Source organism: Teleopsis dalmanni, chromosome X (genome assembly GCF_002237135.1).
Source record: "Teleopsis dalmanni isolate 2A chromosome X, ASM223713v2, whole genome shotgun sequence".
In the NCBI taxonomy this organism is placed as follows: domain Eukaryota; kingdom Metazoa; phylum Arthropoda; class Insecta; order Diptera; family Diopsidae; genus Teleopsis; species Teleopsis dalmanni.
This window is the reverse complement of record NC_051848.1, coordinates 56,463,992-56,483,146: the sequence shown is the minus strand read 5'-3', so window position 1 is coordinate 56,483,146 and position 19,155 is coordinate 56,463,992. Positions and strand designations below refer to the sequence as shown.

Below are 19,155 nucleotides of genomic sequence, written 5' to 3'. Positions count from 1 at the left end.
ATCAGTTTATTTGCATTTGTAAATATATTTTATACATATTTAATTAATGATTAGTTTGATTATAAATATGATGACGTCATAAATGTTTTCATAGCTTATAAGCTTATAAGTATAGCAATTCAAGGGAAACATTAAACACAATGTTTTGAATATTTTCAAAACAATATTGAAATAAAATTCAATGCTTGAAATAAAAAAAGTTTCTTAAATTGATAAGACAAGTGAAGAGGCCAAGAGTACGTTCATAGAATATTCACATTTCCTAAAATAGGAAATACGGGAAATATGTAATAAACAAAAAAATCTCAGAGACACGCAAAAGTGATTGTCTGATTTTGGTACTAATTTTAGTAGAATTTTAGCAACGAACGCGTCTAATTCATTTCGTTTAGTTGAATTATTATAATAAATCATTTTTATTAAATGCACATGTGAACTCGTATACTAGTACATGTTTCTACAAATAGACGATAAGATGTTGACTTGGCACATATTGCATCAGCAACGTCCTATAATTTTTTGGTGTCTTTCAATTTTATTTCTTTGTTCCATACTGCAACAGAATTTTGTAGCAACATATAATACGCAACAACATTTTTCGAACTCTTATCAGCATTTGCCGCAAGAACCGTATCAGATACAGCAACCTCAGTACCAAGAGGAATCATTAAAACGGCACACACTATATTCTAACAACAATAAAGAACAACAAACAAATGAAAGACTTAGAATGCCATCGAGATCACTGAAACAGTCAAACGATCAGTCAACGACAAATTATAAGAAACGACCTGCTGTTATGGTGAATAATATTACAGAATCATCACAGCATAAGCAAAGAATTTGGGTGCCGTAAGTAGACAGATTTTCTATAGAACGAAAAATTTCCACTATGATAGAATGCATTAAATGTTCAGAAATCTAAAATATATTAAACGATTTTATTTTCAGAACACCTTCTTCTAACCTTCTTACAAATGAATCAAAACTAACAGATTATTGTTTTAACAATCATAGAAAATCCATTGTTCAATCAATGCTCTTAAAACATCTTCAATGTAATCAACCATTTAATGAAACTATTTAGTGTCATCCAGAATCCTAACATCAATAAAAAATGATTAAGAGACTAAATTAATAGTGTTATCAGGAGGCAAAGGTAGAGTCAAAGAGATGCAATTGAAGTGAAACTGAATGTTAAAAGTTCTTTTTTAGACTTTTTCCAAAGATATTATAACCGTGTTGCATTGTGTGATTGTGCAAGTTTTCCGGAGAGAAAGGTACAGTCATAGAGATACAATTGAAGTGAAACTGAAAGTTAAAAGTTTTTTTTTGGACTTACACCAGAGATATTAAAATCATATTGCATTGTCTGATTGTGCACGTTCTTTGGTACTGCCTCGGTAACACCAATAAACGTGTCGCATCCCATCTCTAGTGGAGCTACCATAAATATGATTGTTGCATTATTGTGATATATACAGTATATTCTAAGCAAACATATCTCTTAAGCAGAATATAAATCTTTTCCGGCACATTCCTAAGACTTATACAGGTTTTAGATACGGGTAGTAGACTAAAATCTGTTTCAGTGTACGTTTACTATTGTACAGGTGGTGTCTCCATATATTGTAAATTAACTTTTCTGCTTTTAACTGACATTAGCACGAATGAAATTTTACTACTCTCATTTTATCGACTATATTCCATATTGCTCTAAACAAACTTTTTGTATTTAAAGAAATCTACTATAAATCCTTTTTATTTATACTGACAACACTTGAGCTTTTTACATATGTAAATATTTACGTTCGTCCCTCATCCCTTTATTCTCCCATGTTGCTACTAAACAACCCTGCGTGGCAGCAGGGTTGTTATTCTAAAACAATTAATATTATTATATTACTATAAAAAAAATCTATTGTAAGCAGATTTGTTTTCTTACGAAATAGACTAACAGCTTTCAAAAACCAGATAATAGTACATTCACGACTAAAAAGAGAACCACTAAAAATGTTTTAAACTATTATCAAAGCTTCGCTTACCTGATTCCATAGTACTAATGATGTCTCAATCATTTTTGATGGTGTTAATACACCTTTAAGTTTAAGTTTAATCAGTATTTGCACTGGTATCGTTTGATTTAGATATCTTTTGAACTTGTATTGTGGCGTATTCTCAGTTAGCACCTATCTCCATTAGTCCTCTTTCGTTGAGGTCAAGATTCTAGCTGTATGATCACCAACAAATTGCTTGAAGCGGTGATTTTTTTCATTCAACAAAGAAATATGTCAATACGATTCAACTAACGTTCATTTTTATACCACCAGCACCTTTGAGAATCAACTAGAATGAAGTTTCAATCTTAGCATAGAAGTTTTTATGGTACAGTACAAATATTTGTACAGTTTATAGTATCTTTGTTATCATTTTTTGTGATCTTCCGGGCTTAATCATTGGCATCGTACCTATTTGTTAAGTTTTGTCTTTTATTTTTGCACGAACTTGACATTGTTTTATATTATTTATCCTGCAATGTTGGTGTATCTCTCTTCCTTATATTGTTTAGCTCATTATAAACGTCAACACATAAAATGGTATTGGATGATATTTTGAAGGCTCTCAAATCATTGGCTAGTTCCGGCTAGTTAGATTATGTGACGATTGATTTCTCATTCCAAACTTTACACTATCAAAAAATTGGTCAAAATATTCATACGACAGTTCTCCTGGAACTAATAACAGTGATACTTGAACAGATTAGTTCGTTAGAATGGGAACTGAATTTGATGAGTTGGATGGAGAACATTTATGCGAATGAAGTATTTATGTTGACGCATTTATGCTGACCCAACTGTATTTATGAGACAACATTGTCATTGTATTTAATCGGTCAATACCCAATATGGCTATATACTGAATTTGTAAACAATTGTGTGTCAGCTGTTAAATTTTGGCGGCAATTTAAATTGGTGTTTTTTGTTTTTATGTACCAAATCTCAAACAAAATTATGGACTACTTGATAAGACATAGTCGGTATCAGTGCATTGCAAAAAAATGGGATAAATTTTAATAATGTAGTTTAATGTTTAATGTAGTTTTCTGTTTCTTTGTGTCTGAAACCCACTTTAGTTTACAGGTTATTACTATTATTATTAGAAAGAACATATATTATCTATTGTTTATTCAAATCTAAATCCTAAAAAAATCCTTTTGTTCAATACATCGAATCGCAATTAGTCTAATGGTAAGTAGATAGAGAACCAGCAGTTATCAGAGTTCTTTAATCCATTATTAGAAGGTGATAGTATTGTTAGTTAAAGAATTAGTGATTCAACTGAGTTTGGATCTCTATGGTATGATAAACTCGTCCGGATAATCGTTGTCGATCAGCATAAACTTTTACTATTCGACTTTACAGATAATTTGTATTAGATGCTTCTGAATACTGAAGCAATATGTAGTTGTTAGGTTAATCATACAGCTCGGTATACAAAGGTGTAGTATGTCAATGTTTTGAAGAAGGCTTTTAGACGCTGTTATTAAAAAAGTATTTTACTTTTTGTTCTGTGTTGTTATATATTATATATATATTATATATATATTATATATATATTATATATATATTATATATATATTATATATATATTATATATATATTATATATATATTATATATTGTCTATTGTTATATAGACAAATTCTGACAGCATTGTAGTTGTTGCATTCTGGCTAATAGTTTTTAAATATACATTCTTACATGTTCATTTATATCAATTAATAATTACAAGACAACATCGTTTTTGTTGCATATTTGTTGTTTTTGTTTTTTTTTTGCATATGTATTTTCGTTCCTTGTTTTTAAGAGCTATGTATGGTGTTCCCTTCAATGTTCAATTAATTAATGCATAACTTACATATGTGGAATAGTTTCAAAAATAATTATTTTTTATTGACTGCTAACTAATTTTTATATTTTCAGGCCAGATGTTATTGAAAAATATCCATTTGCTTTCACACTTCAATTAGATAAGAAACAGAATTATGCACAAATTGAGATATGCGCCACTGACTATAGACCGATACGTTGGTATGGCAAGGTAGTCTGTCGTCCAGTATGCAATAATTGTAGAAATGGTTTTTGTGTGGCACCTGGCGATTGCAAATGCTTTGAGAATTACGTCAAAAGTGACAACGACGATTGTGTTTTCACATGTCCGTTGGGTTGCTTAAACGGACAATGCTACTTAGATGGCCGTTGTGTATGTAATCCAGGGTACACACTGGATGAAACACGAAAGTTTTGTCGTCCGATTTGCAGTGGAGATTGCGGTCAAAACCCTAAACACAACTGCACTGAGCCGGAAGTATGCAGTTGTCGTAACGATTTTCAGTTAACTAGTAATGGCTGCAAGCCTATATGTGATCCAGATTGTGGAGTTGGCGGATATTGTGTGGAACATGAAAATGAAAATGCATGCAAATGTGAACCTGGTTATCGTATAAAAGATAAAACTTGTCAATCAGATTGTTATCAGTGAGTCCAAATTTTTTTATTTTTTATTTTTTATACGACTAATATTATTAAATTTTACAGAAAATGCGACAATGGAATATGCTTTAGTCCAAATCGATGCATTTGTAAACCAGGTTTTTCATTCCACGAGCGTTCCACAATTTGTGTGCCGAATTAAAGATAAATATTAATGAGTTATTAAGTTTTAGTGCTTGAGATAAGATAATAATATTTGATTGTTTTATTTTTATATAAATATGAATAAATGTATTTTTCTTAATATACAATTCTTTTCAGTTTCTTTTTGTATGTAACTACGTCTTTTAGTTTAATTTAAATATCACTGAGGTTGTTAACTTATAGAGAACTTCATCCAATATTGACTTTAACTTTGAAAATTGACAAATAGTTCTGAAAAAAAAAATTGGATTAGTTAAAATAACTAACAACTAACAAATAACTATTTATATGCATGTTCATACAATATCACAAATTATATATATATTTTCACATTGTGTTATAAAAATTTAAAAAAAATCATAATTATTAAAATTGGATTTTTAAAAAATTTGAAAAGTAAAAGAGGTTTAAAAAACAAGAATAAATGCTTAAAGATATCTTTAAAATTGGAACTAATAAAATTGGACTAATGTCTATTCTTTAAAAAAAATAAATTTTTTTATTCTCATACTCGTAATACTGTTTTAAAACTACAAGACAAATTTGATATTTTAAAGATACAAGGAATGTGCAATAGCTTAGTTTTAAATATGAAATTAATAAACTTTTTTTTTTGTTTTGAAATTAAAAACAATTTTTGTGAAACGTAATGTAAAATGTGTAAATAGTATATGCTTTGTTTGCTATATAAACGCGAATTCTTCTTCAATGCAAATATTGTTTCATACTTTTTCTTAATAGCAATTATAGTATACTAAACTTGAAATCATGTTTTAAAAAAAAGAAGTAGGGACTGCAAAGTAAACGTTTCACATCACAAGTTTATCCTTTATATATATAATTTTAATTGTTCTAAAATAACATTGCAATTTTTTAGTTTATAAGGACATCATCATATTACATTACTATTATCAGTTCATCGCAAATTTGTTATTAAAACTTACCTTCTTTACGAGAGTCAGAGAGTTTATGTCGTTTCAAGTAAATAGTTGCTATAGTTCCTAGTAATAGTAGTCCAGTCACAGCAGAGGAGCCTATAATTATGTACATCAGTTTCCGACTTTCTTCAATTTTTTGCGTTGTACAGGTGTATCGATATTCCTGTACTTCCAATTTTGTATTATCACGAGTAATGCATATTAGTTCAGTACTATTATCACGGCACTCGCAGTCTTCGGGGTCAACACAGTTTGTTGTAACACTGATTCCACAGGCACTTATGCAGTTTGTTTTTGTGCCGTTTAAGTTATTATTATTCTTCCAACACAAACAGTTGTGTTGGCATTGAGAAAAGTGCAAAATTGTGACTTCTTCTGATGGGATTTCAATATTTATATCTTTGTCATCATCTGACAATACTTGTTGACTTTCAGTGGATGTATCCATAATTTGGTTATTTTCACTTGTTGAACTAACTTCAGTTTGAATACTCCATGTGTATTCAATATAAAATTGTGTACTTTCCCTCGTCATATCATTTATAATAGTCGTTTCAATTGTACTAGTGTCTATATAGTCTGCTTCCAGTGTTGTTGGGTTTGGTTGACAAATTTCCAGACTACCCTCTTCGTTGGTGTTATAATTTGCATCATCATCATCATCACAAATGCAAACATTGGGTTTAGTACAAGTGCCATAAGTGCAGCGTTCACAAATGGGTATGCACTTATTGATCTCTGATAACGATTCTGTATAACCATTATTGCAGGTACAAGTATTTGGTGCACTACAATAACCATTTATACAGATGTTTTCACACACCGGTAAGCACTCATTAATAATTCCAGTTTCACTGATGCTTACCTTATTTGGTTCATATCCTTCTTGACAAATGCAGATGTTTGGCTCGACGCAGTCCGCATTTATGCAAGTAGGTTCGCAAAGAGCATTACAAACATTAAAAGAATTATTTGCGAAACCATAGCCAGGTTTGCAAGCACAAATCTCGGGCTCAATACACTCACTGTTAATACAGTTGAGCGAACAAACTGGTACACAACTCTTATGTGGACCCATCAAATAACCAGGATTGCAAACGCACGTCTCTGGTGCAAAGCAAAAACCGTTTGTGCAATTATTACTGCATTTTGGTTTACACAAAGGCTCCAATGGATTATTGGTTTGAATTTCGAAGCCAGTGAAACATTCACACACATTTGGAGCTGTGCATTTACCAAACTCTGAACAATCTTTCTCACAAAGTGGTTCACAGTGTACAACAATATCACTGGAATTTCTCATTTGGTAGCCTTTATCACAAATGCATTCATTGGGCTTGACACAACTACTGTGTACAGGACAATTTTCAATACATTTTGGCATACATAAATTTTCTTCATCATTCATGCTATACCCATTATCACACTCACAAATATCTGGTGCAGCACAAGTACTAAAAGTAGGACATTCTTTATAACAAATAGGTACACATCTGTTGGTAACTGGATCCATTTTATATGACTCCAAACACTTGCATTCATTGGGTGTTTGACAAAAGCTGTTATCTAAACACGCAATCTCGCATATTGGTTCACAGAAGTTATTTTCTGATAGGTTATAGCCGTCTAAACATTCACATTTATTAGGTGCAATACAATTACTATAAAGGGGGCAACCCTTTGTACAAATTGGTTGGCAGATAGTTTTATTATTGTTAACTTCATAACCTTCATTGCAGATACATTTGTCAGGAGTTGCGCAATAACTGTTATCAGGACACCCATCAGTACAAATAGGTGCGCATTTGTCTTCCGTATTAAATGCGTAACCATCGTTACATTCACACGTTTCTGGTGCAGTACATGAACTATAATTTTGGCATATTTTAGAGCAAACTGGTTGACATATAGGATTAAAATTCGTACCAGCTGTCATTTCAAAACCAATGTCACAACTGCAAATAAACGGGTCGGAACAATGACTATGAGCTGGACATATTGAACAAATTGGTTCACAGTCATTTGACACTTTTTTATAACCACTACAACAGTTGTCGCGTTCTAGTACCAGATCATAATAATCCTACAAAAAATGAATAGATTAAAATTAGCAATTAATTAAAATTAAAAAAAAATATTTATTTTATTTAGTAATTTTTTTTAATTAAGTATTAATTAAAGATTGCAATTCAATAGCTAAGTCTTAAGCTGGAAAATTTAAAACTCCCTTAAACTTATTATTTATATACTGGGAACGTGACAGTTATTAATTAAAAAAATCAACTAAAAAGCCTAATCACTCGCCTTTTAAAATAAAACTCAAAAATTAATAAGTTATTTTACTATTATTTACTTGTAAATAATTATTACTATCTACCTTTTATTATTTACGCACAAATAACTCGTGCATTCCTGCTCTTTATTTTAAATACGCAAAAATAATTATTACTTTTGCTTTTTACTTTTCGTTTTAAAAACGAAAATCTTGAAAATAACTATTATTTTTTATTTTTGAGAGCAAAAATAAAACTCTTTGTATGCAGTTTATTTTTGAAAGCCAAATAAAAGTCCGCAGTAGGGCGTTTTATTTGTAAGCGGAGCAAAACAAAAAGCAGCTTTGTGTGTTGGGTGATTGTTATTGTGAACTCATTGATAAAATGTTTGAAACGGTTAGTGCAGTGTATGCCTATTAAATATATTAAATATAGTGCATTTTTCTTTTTAGGTAATATGTTTTTTTGTTTTATAAGTATTATAATTACAAATCTGATATTGTATTTTAACTATATGTATAATCTGTTGAATGTGCATTGAGTATAACAGAATACATTTCTTTTTTTAGTATTGTCTGGTATATCGTGCTGATCAAATTAAAAAATTTAAAATTCAACTTTTTAAACAAATATTTTATATATATATATATATATATATATATGAATTTTAAACTCAATTCCCTAAAAAAAGAAATTATGTATTGCTCGTTTGCAAGCCTGAAAACTGGCTTTAGTGAACTCTGGATCAATAGCGAAGACATTGGCATGCAGTCGTGTGTAGCAATTAAATCTAGATAAAAAATATTTTGCAGAACTTTACCGATTATTTCATACTAATAATTTTTTTTTCTGTGCTAATCACGTTATATAAGGCGAAATTCTTTATAAGTGCTAACTCCACAAAATATAAAACATTGACGCGCTATATAACAGAGTAAAACAAATGTATTAAAGCGCAAAAACTGTTTGTGAATACAAAAATCAGGCTTATTTTATTTAAATTGATTTATTCTATCATATAATGACATTTCCATTCACGTCTTATGCCCCATCTAACAGTCTTTGGAGCCTTCTAGTCCCTCCCAGAGTATATTAACGTGTCCACGACTGACATGGAGGTGCAGTTAATTTTTTTTTTGCTGGAGCTATTGACATTCAACTTCTACACAACTAACTCATATATATGCTATATTCGAGTGATATATTTAAATAAATAATTCGTATACATTAAAACTGTATGTGTAATAATAATAATTTATAATAATAATAAAACAAAAAATAAGATATAATTTATTAATTTTTCATTACTTTTTTAAAATGCATTTGAAAAATATTACAATTTATCTTATATTGCGGTTTTTCCAAGATAGTGCAACTGGGCACTTTTACTCTTTGTTAGCTAGGGGTTTTTACAGTGTCTCTCACTTCTCTTTGACTAATTTATGCATTCCTCATCAGTTTCGCTGATTATGCGAATACTGATCTACGATCTACATACCGCCCCGTACGGCTAGTGACTACTCTGAGATAAGATAGTGCTATATGGGGCAGCCTGTAGGTTTTCGCGTATAGCTTCAGGGCTCTGTCCCCTATGTATTTTTTGACCAAGTCTCTTGGCATGTTATTCGTGCGGATGTACTATGACACTTTGAAGAGTCTTCGGAGAGTCTGACTTTGAGCAACTTGTAGCTTCTGGTTAGTAAAATTGGTCGCTTTGCTATACGCAATGCACTCGTAGAAAAGTGCCAGTCTGTTTATCTGAATGTAGATCAACCAAAAAAATAATTACCAGGAAAAATTCGTAGTTATCACACGTTATGATGGTTTTACTTAATACTTATTTTTTTAAACATACTACTTAAGCTTATTTATTACGAAGCTACTAAGATGGCTTTAGATCCCTTCACCTAAAGTTTATCGGTGGGTCTTGAAAACGTTGATAGAAATTATACCAACAATATTTACACAATTTTATTATATCAGAAGTATATTCTCTCTTGAAAGTTTCGAATAATATTTTTTATGTTTTGCATAAAAAAGCTTATGAAATGCTGTCAACAGTCCAGCGGTACTAGAATTGTATTTGAGGTATTGCTTTATCAAAAAATATATAGAAGAAAAATTTTACGAATACGGTGACAATTTTTATATTATATATTAAAAATTAATTTTAAATGTTTTGCAATAAAATACTTTACGGTTATTATTTTTAAACTTAATTTTTACATTTTATTGCCCGATATATAATAGTATATACCTCATTATCAGGGTAGCTGTAAGTTTCATATATTGTTCTACCATACCAAGTTCTACCATTCGCACGACTTGCGGTCTTCCAAACAATCCGCGTTCGTCTTACACGTTTCCAATAAGGGCAAAATTTTTCACTACCGCTAATAACGCATATATTTAACAAACTAATTGCAATTAAATATTTGAGGTACATTTTTTTATGTACTTTAAAAACTTCCGGTACGAATATCAATTATAAATTATACTACAGTATAAACACGAATAGCACTTGAAAAATACTAACTTGTAAAATTACACAAAATTTAGTTTTATATGCTAAAGAAACTCAAATTTTATCGCATTTCAAACGTTTTATATGTATATATATAAATATATATATTTCTAATTGCAAAATTATTAAATCTTTTATACCATTTATACGTTGTTCTGTTGTATTCACTTTTGTAAATATCCGGAATGTAGGCGCCATAATAGTATTTGATGTTAGAAACAATGGTTATTTAAATGCACTTTTAATATGTTTGTATGTATGTGTAATAGTTCTTATTGTTTACTTTATTAAAATCAAGGTCTAACTATATGTGGCTATTTTCCATATTTTTAAGTCAATACTTTAGAGTAAATGCATTAGGAAGAAATGCAACATAGGAAGAAAATAAATAATATACGTTATTATAAAACTATAATCAATTGAAGATTTCTTTATATGAAATAAAGACGTTTTTTGAACAGTAGTGAACTACAACAACACAAATTTATTCTATATTATTTTAATTAATTGAATTTTTGATTGTTTCGAGTATTGTCAAATACCCATCATCAATGGTCTTGGAAATAATTCTTGTATTTAATTATTCGTAAATAATTTATTGAAGACTGAATGTATCAGAAATCGAATTCGTGCCCTGCCAAATTTGAAGCTCAGAGTCAGCGCTCCTTAACCAAATGACCCAAGGCCGTACTTGACTTTACTTTGCTGTGAAAGTTTTTTTAACAAGTTCACTTGTTGTGTTTATATTAGAACAAAATCATAAATCAGTTGTAGAATCATTGAATTAATTAATTATATATTTTTTTTTAATTGTTAACTTTCAATACTATTCTTTTTGTAGAGGCATTATTTGTTGCATGATTTATATATACTTTCTTATGTATAGAACCTGTAGGAATGTAATACTGAGAAAGTCATGCCAATGTTACTGTACGAGTCGCAGGGGCGAAACGAATATTTTGTGAATATAAGTTGTAATTTAACGTCATTTTTAAGATGGAAGTGACTATTATATTTAATAGTAACTAGTATATAAATAAATAGGTTTTGAACAATAGTGAACTACAACAACAAAAATTTTGTTTTAATATTATTTTGATTAATTGAATTTTTAATTTATATGAGTTGTGTGTGTATATTATATTATATAAAAGGAACAAGAAGAGTTTTTGTATTTTACTATTGATAGAATAGGCTCCTCAGTTGATGTTTGTCATTTGTGATGATACCAGGTAATATCAAACTAACATTAGTTTAAGTTCTTTAGTTTAGAGAAAATATAATTAAAAACTCAGGTTTTTTTTTATATAAGAAAGATCTAAATTGTTAAAATTTAATTGTAAATTGTGTTATTGCAAACTCCATCAATAAAAACTAAAGTCTTTTAATATTTGTCAAACTATTATTAAATGATATTATTCAATATAATATATAAAGCATCCGGTTCTATAAAATAAAATCCTTAAATTATTATTAACCAATTAAAATGTATGTTGTCGCTTTTGAAGTTAGTCTTTTCGATTGCAATATGTATATACTAAGAATTACCTTAATAATCCTTATATATTTATTTTTTATCGATTGGGGTCGTTTCAAAACGCTATCCACATAAAAAAATGCTTTCTGGATCCTATTCAATCAATTTCTTTGAAAAACTCGTACAATATGCTATATATTTTAGGAACGCTATGTTTTTTTTTTTTAATTTATTAGTTTCAAATACATTTTGAATATAACGTATATTGTGCTATTTTTTTTACAAGCTTTTGACCCCATCACCTCTAATTTGTCTCAGTTTTTTTTATTATGGATATGTTTTCTAATTTCCAGTGTCTTAAAAAAAATGAGGTTTCGATCATTTGCGTTTTATTTATTTATAATTTAATATATTTATATACTAATGTTAACAGTTATTTAAAAAAAATTTTTTTTCAAAATTCTCATTGAAAATTCTGTTTTTATTTTTGATTTAAATTTATAAAGAAATTTTATTTAAAAATTAATAATTCTTCGATAGCATTATAAAAAGTATTTTTAAAAATTAAATTAAAATTTCTATTAAACAAAACTTTAAAAAATATATATTAAAAATAAATATTTTATTTCTAATTTCGACTAATCATTATATTTCATACTTAGATTGAACTTTTTAGAATAATATTAGTTTTAAAAAATAATTTAATGTACACCCCACGCAATACTAAACCCGCAAAATTTCCATTAAATAAAACTTTAGAAAATATACAACAAAAACTCATATTTTATTTCTTATTCGGATTTACTAATAAATGTTATTCATAAATTAAAGATTTAAGAATGATAATAGTTTCAGATGTATTTTCTAAAGCTGTTCCCGAGTTAGTTGACGCCTTTTTCCCGCCGGGACGCCTTTTTTTTTAAAGCAGGACGACAATGAAGTGTGATTTAAAAAATCGTTATTTTAAACTCCTTTATTAATTGCACTTATCCATATGCAAATGTGTAAATAATATTCTGTCTTAAATAATTTATGTTGAAGCTATTTGAGCCAGAGCACTTGAGCACTTTTACTCTTTATTAACTCGAGGTATCTTCAAAACCCCTCTTTACGCCTTGACTGGATTAATGTTTATCACTTCATCAGACTAAGCAATAATTGACCTTGGATCTGCATACCTCCCCGAGCAGCCCTGTCACCATTCTGAGATTCGATAACGCGGTGTTGGTAAGTCTGTCGTCAGTTTTCGTAAATAATTTCAGGGCTCTATCCTTTATGAATCTTGAGGTTCCTGAGGATGTCATTCGTCCTTATGTAACATGGTACCTTGAAAAGTCGTTTAAGAGCAAGATATGCAATTGCAAACTATCACCCGGCATATATGTATAAATATATATTAAACTCAAAACAATAATACGAACTGAATTTTTAAATTTTTAGAATTTTTTCAATGAGCAAACATTTTAAATAATGCTGTGTGACATCACTTCTTTGCTAGTAAGTATCATTTTTTAATGTAAGAGAAAATTTTTACATGCGAAAATGATTTTAAAATATGAAATTGCATTTATGTAGCGATATATAATGTATAAAATCTTATATTGCAAACTACATTCTATTAAAAAAGTTGATGTATTCGCGTCTGGTATATATTTATAATGTTTAACTATTTATATTAAAATTAGATCTGAAATCTAAATTCATCATAACATTATAAAATATTTCGAATTTATATTTTCTTGAATATGAAAATGTTTAAATATTGCTTTATGACATCACTTCGTTGCTAGTCAGGATCACTTTTCAACGTAAGAAAAAATTATTACATACTAAATTTTTTTAATATGTGAAATTGCATTTATTTAGTGTTGTTTAATTAATATAATTAATTATTTAATATAATTAGTTAATTAATTAATATAATTAGTTAATTAATGTAAAATCTTATGTTACCAATCATAATATATATGCATCTGGCTTATATTTGGGATGTTTAAGAGATAGTATTAAAACCAGATTTATAAGCTTATTTAATTTAATCTTATTTAGATTTATAATATATTATTATTATTATTGAGTAAGGGATCGTGCACTGCGACCTAAAAGATCTATTGTGCCCCTTTGTCGGGTTAGAGTATTTCTCCAAGTCCGATTTCTTTAATGAAAGACAGTATGGATCCTATCTTCTCCAGTCTTGAATCCTTATGATCCATGAAATACCCTCCTAGGTGTTTCTTTCGTTTATGCATCAGTGCCGGGCACTCCCCAAGCACATGGTATGCCGTTTCTCTCTCTTCCCTGCAGTATCTGCAGTCTGAGTTGGATTGAATTCCTAACTTCGATAGGTGATTATTCAATCTGCAGTGACCGGTCAGTAAACCCGTAATAATTCTTATGTTAGTCTTTGATTGCACTATGCAATCTTTAAAGCGTTTTAGGTTGTAAGTCCCTAAAAGCATTTTAGATTGTGAGAGTCTTGGTAGCATTAACCAATAGAGTTCTCTCTCTTTTTTCTCTGCGTCATTCATGATAATGGATATAGCTCCTTTGCCTAGACCACAGAATGGTTCTGGGCCTATTATTCTTGATGCCGCGCCTCTTCTTGCAAGTTTGTCTGCTATTTCATTACCTTGGATACCAGTATGTCCCGGAATCCATAAAAGGTGCACCTGATTGATCCCACCGAGTGTGTTCAGCTTGTCAATGCATTCCCATACCAGTTTGGATGTTACCTGGTAAGATATGAGTGCCATTATAGCTGCCTGGCTGTCAGTCAGTATTGCAATTTTACGGTTCCGGTAGTTACGTTCAATATTGAAACTGGCGCATCTATCTATCGCGTATATTTCCGCTTGAAAGATGGTTGTATTGTTTCCTAATGCTTCCCAGTATTTTTTGCCTGGTCCATAAACACCAGCTCCAGCTCCCTCATTGGTGAGAGAGCCGTCTGTATACCATGTTATCATGGTTTCTTTTATTTTTGGGATGTTAGACAAACCCTCCCAGTTCTTTTTGTTGCCAAGTTCAGTTTTGAAGTTTTTTGTAAAGTTATGCTTTACAATCATCCTGTCCATTGGCATTTCAATTTCTGGGATTTGTGCAGCCAAAGTATCAAGTTTTTTGCTATTGGTTTCAAGACCAGTCACCTTATTTGTATTTACTCTTAGAGCAGCCCTCTTCGCCTGTGATTGCACATAGATATGAAGAGGAGTAAGTTCCAGGAGTACTTCAATTGATGACGTGGGACATGTTCTCATTGCTCCTGTTATGCTTACACATGCAAGTCGTTGTACCTTGTTGAGTGTGTTGATAACGCTTTGTTGATTTGTGCAGTTCTGCCAGACTATTGATCCGTAGGTGATCATTGGTCTGATTACTGCTGTGTATATCCATCGCAGTGACTTTGGTGTACATCCCCAATTCTTACCTGCGATGGATCTACATGTCATAAAGGCTTTGGTTGCCTTTTTTGTCACTTCTTGGATATGAGATTTCCATGTTAATTTTTGGTCTAAAATTATACCCAAAAATTTTACCTCCTTTTGTAGTTTTATTTCAAACCCATCTAAGCGGATGGGTTTAAGGTTTTTTATTTTGTATTTCTTAGTGAATAGCTCAATGGTTGTTTTTGCTGGATTTATTTTCAGCCCAACCGAATTGCACCATTCTTTAGTTAGTTTTAAGCCTAACTGGATTCTTTCGCACAGAGTACTCTCATATTTTCCTCTGCAGATAATTACCACATCATCGGCGTACCCCTGGATTTGGAAGCCATTCCTGTCCAGTTTTACCAATAGTTCATCCACTACCATACTCCACATAAGGGGTGATAATACTCCACCTTGTGGGCACCCTCGCGAAGTATTTGCAAAAATATTACCATTGCTGGTCGGAATTTCTACTCTCCTGGTGCGAAGCATATTGCTCATCCAGCGTGAGAGTGTGCCATTGATTCCTCTTTTAGAAATAGTTGAGTTTATAACCTCATGTGAAGTGTTATCAAAGGCTCCTTCAATGTCTAGGAAAGCGCAAATTGCTATCTCTTTCTTATCTATGCTGTCCTGAATCGTGTTACTTAGTTGATGCAGGGCTGTTTCTGTCGACTGCCCTGCCCTATAGGCATGTTGGCGACTGTATAGTGGAGTTACTTTCAGTGTAGTATTCCTGATATAGTTATCCACAACTTTTTCTACTACTTTAAGTAGGAAGGATGTGAGGCAGATTGGTCTGAAGGATTTCGGGTGAGTAGGATCTCTTTTGCCCGCCTTCGGAATAAAGACCACTTTTGCCCTTCTCCACATGTTTGGTATGTATCCCAATGCAATACTGACTCTGGCTATTCTAGTTATTGGACCTAGTAGCTGTTCAATTCCTTTTTGAAGTAATGCCGGAAAGACACCATCAATACCTGGAGATTTCAGTGGCTTGAGCGAATTTACCGCCCACCTGATTTTAGGCATTGTGATTATATTTTTGGCAAATTTCCAATCATCCTTCTTTACTGTTTTAGGGGGTTCAGTGTGTTCTGATTCCGTCCCTAGAGTTGGAGAGGATCCTGGGAAGTGTACGTCCAGAAGTAGTTGTATCTTCTCTTCTTCACCTTCGGTGAAACTTCCATCTTCTCGCTTGAGATTTGTGGAGGTGAGGCTGCTGCTTTTTGCAAGTACCTTGTAGAGTCTTGATACCTCCGTAGTGTTTTCTATGCTTTCGCAGAATTTTTGAAAGCTTCTGCGTTTAGAGGCCCTAATTTCTCTATTGTACAAAGTAAGTTTTTTCCTATATTCTGACCAGTCTCCTGTTCGCTTTGAGTAGTTAAAAAGTCCTCTAACAGTGTTTCTTAGGTTTTTAAGGTCATTGTTCCACCAAGGCACATCCTTGGTGGAGTTAATCAGGCTTAATGGACAGCTATCCTCATATGCATTTAGTATGGCCCCATTAAGGTTTTCTAGGTAATTTTCTAATTGAATTTCATTCTGAATGATTTCATCTAGCCCTAATTGGACAAGATTGTCTTTCAGATTTTCCGTGTAGTTCTCCCAATTTGTTTTTCTTGGGTTCCTTAAAATTTTTTTGTTAATTGGTGAACCTTCAATGTCGAACCTTAGAATTCTATGATCAGACATAGATGGTTCACTGGATACTCTCCAGTTTTTCACAAGCTCACAACCTCGAGTATTTCCTATAGTAATATCTAGGACCTCTTTGCGTGAGATAGTTACAAATGTTGGTGTATTACCTACATTACATATTTCTAATTTTTTACTAGTTATAAATTCTAAAAGGTACTCACCTCTTATATTGGTGTTAGTGCTTCCCCAAACTTCGTTGTGTGCGTTGGAGTCGCAACCGAGTATAAGAGGCAATTTCATTCTCTCGCAGTAGTTTACCAGTTTATCGACCTCTGCAGATGGTACCTGAGTGTCGTCTCCTGGTAGATAACCTGTAGCTACGACTACGTTCCGTAGAACTCCGTTGATGTTGGCCGGAATCTGTATGGCAACGAGGTCCCTGGAGAGAAATTCTGAAAGACAGATAAAGTTGATATTAATATTCAATAGAATGCAGGTTCTTGGTTTATCACATCTTACATCCCAAATTGTCTGCATATTCTTTGCAGTCAAACCACAGATTCGACCCCTGTAAATCCAGGGTTCTTGGACCAGCACTATGCTCAGGTTCGATTTGAGCGTAGCCCTTGCAATAACTGCCGACGCAGCTTTTGCATGGTGGATATTTATTTGGGCGATTCTAGTGCTGGTCATCAGGTGGTTATTCCTCCTTCGTTTCTTCTATCAGACCGTCGTCGATGTCTGACAGAAAGATTCTTTCGGAGTCTTCCTCGGACGCCAGGTTCAGTAGAGAGAGATCTAGATTCTCAATGTCCTCACTCTCGTGAGGTAGCACGCTGATATCTTCAATCTTCTCGCTCCTGGTCGCCTCCTCCTCCACTAGTTCCGCAACAGTTGCAGGTATCGTTCCTACAGCTGGTGTATTTTCCCCAGCTGAGTTACTTCTTTCCTTGTTGTCTCGTCCCTTATGCAGGTGAATTGGGACGGAACTGAATCTGTAGAAGATCCTACAGCCGTTGTTTGTTATGGCTTCCTGAGACCGGTTGTCAATCCCGATTGTTAGGAGTTTGCCATTTTTCAGATCCTTGCTGCTAAAAACTCTCCACATCTGAGTATGTAGACCCTCATTTTGAGTTATGAGCAGTTTTAGCAGCTTTTCCGTGTCGACCCCTTTAGCTCTTGGGAGGTAGACTGTCAACATGTGTAATTTCGGTATTTTGTCCCCGACACACGTGGTGAGTTCAGCGCCTTCCCATCCGTTCAGCTTAGGTGCCGTTCCATGGATAAAATTAGCCGCATCCTCGTCTACGCAGTCAACCAGTATAAGTCCTGGGCGAAAGTGTATCCCGCTAAATCGGAGCTTGGCATCCCATCCTTTATACATCTCCTCAATGAGAAGTTCCTCGATTTTACCTTGCTCCTCCCTAGAAAGAGTAGATTCCGGGTAAGATTTCGGAAGAATTGCTATTCTTAAGCTCTTGGCTACATTAGCGTAACTGCTGCCCGATATTATTTTTCTCGGTTGTTTTGGTGCTGTCATTTGCGTACCATCCTTTGCTTGTGGAGGTTTCTCATTCCCTCTTCTTTTCTTAGCTGATTGATGATCGATCGGACTAATTTCTTGGGCAGACCTCTTCTTAGAGTCTTGATTGCCCCTCGGCCGATTGAGCGCCTTTTCCTTGGCTGCCTCCGGTGCTAAGCCTTCTTTGAGATAGCGCAGGTACCATTTTGTACCCGCACCGCTCAAACCAGTAGATTTCCTGGCGTCGCGAAAGCTTTGGCCGGAGTTTAGTCCAGTGCTTGTCGAGGGCTGTGGTAGTGTTTCGATCGTTACATCTTTTGGTGCAACCTTTGAACCCAGAGTTCCTTGACTTCCTTTTCGTAACGAAAGTTCCGTTTTTGATTCAGTTGGCAGAGAGCTAGTATTGTTCCTAGCTTCTTTGCCCTCAGTACTTTTTTCCGCTTTCCGTTTTGGAAAGGGTGCCTGGCGATCGGTATGTTGGATATCAGACTCCGACCGATTTACCAGTTTATTTGCAGTGTGTGTTCCTGCTGGTTTTTTTATATTGTTTTTATTATTTTTATTCAAATTATGTTCCATTAAATTCCCACGAGTGTGGGGGAAAGGAGGTCCGCCGTGTCATAGCCCCCGATAACACGGTAAGCCCACAGTTACTC

At 32.5% G+C, this 19,155-nt stretch overlaps 3 protein-coding genes across 3 annotated transcripts; 1 reads left to right on the top strand and 2 right to left on the bottom strand.

The window, feature by feature from the left end:
* The first annotated feature begins 346 nt into the window (after window positions 1-346).
* LOC119687479 (neurogenic locus notch homolog protein 1) lies at window positions 347-4,756 on the top strand. The gene is made up of 3 exons (XM_038101808.1): window positions 347-852; window positions 3,983-4,537; window positions 4,598-4,756. Exons 1-3 carry the CDS (start codon window positions 452-454, stop codon window positions 4,692-4,694), a joined length of 1,053 nt encoding a protein of 350 aa, XP_037957736.1. The 5' UTR covers window positions 347-451; the 3' UTR covers window positions 4,695-4,756.
* An 86-nt stretch (window positions 4,757-4,842) lies between these two features.
* On the bottom strand, window positions 4,843-18,322 carry LOC119688447. The gene is made up of 5 exons (XM_038103126.1): window positions 17,497-18,322; window positions 14,907-17,429; window positions 10,165-10,340; window positions 5,641-7,717; window positions 4,843-4,927 (listed from the first exon to the last, which is right to left on the bottom strand). Exons 2-5 carry the CDS (start codon window positions 17,275-17,277, stop codon window positions 4,902-4,904), a joined length of 4,650 nt encoding a protein of 1,549 aa, XP_037959054.1. The 5' UTR covers window positions 17,278-17,429; window positions 17,497-18,322; the 3' UTR covers window positions 4,843-4,901.
* On the bottom strand, window positions 17,678-19,078 carry LOC119688446. The gene has a single exon (XM_038103125.1). The coding sequence runs from the start codon at window positions 19,076-19,078 to the stop codon at window positions 17,678-17,680; it is 1,401 nt and encodes a 466-aa protein (XP_037959053.1).
* Window positions 19,079-19,155: the final 77 nt, after the last annotated feature.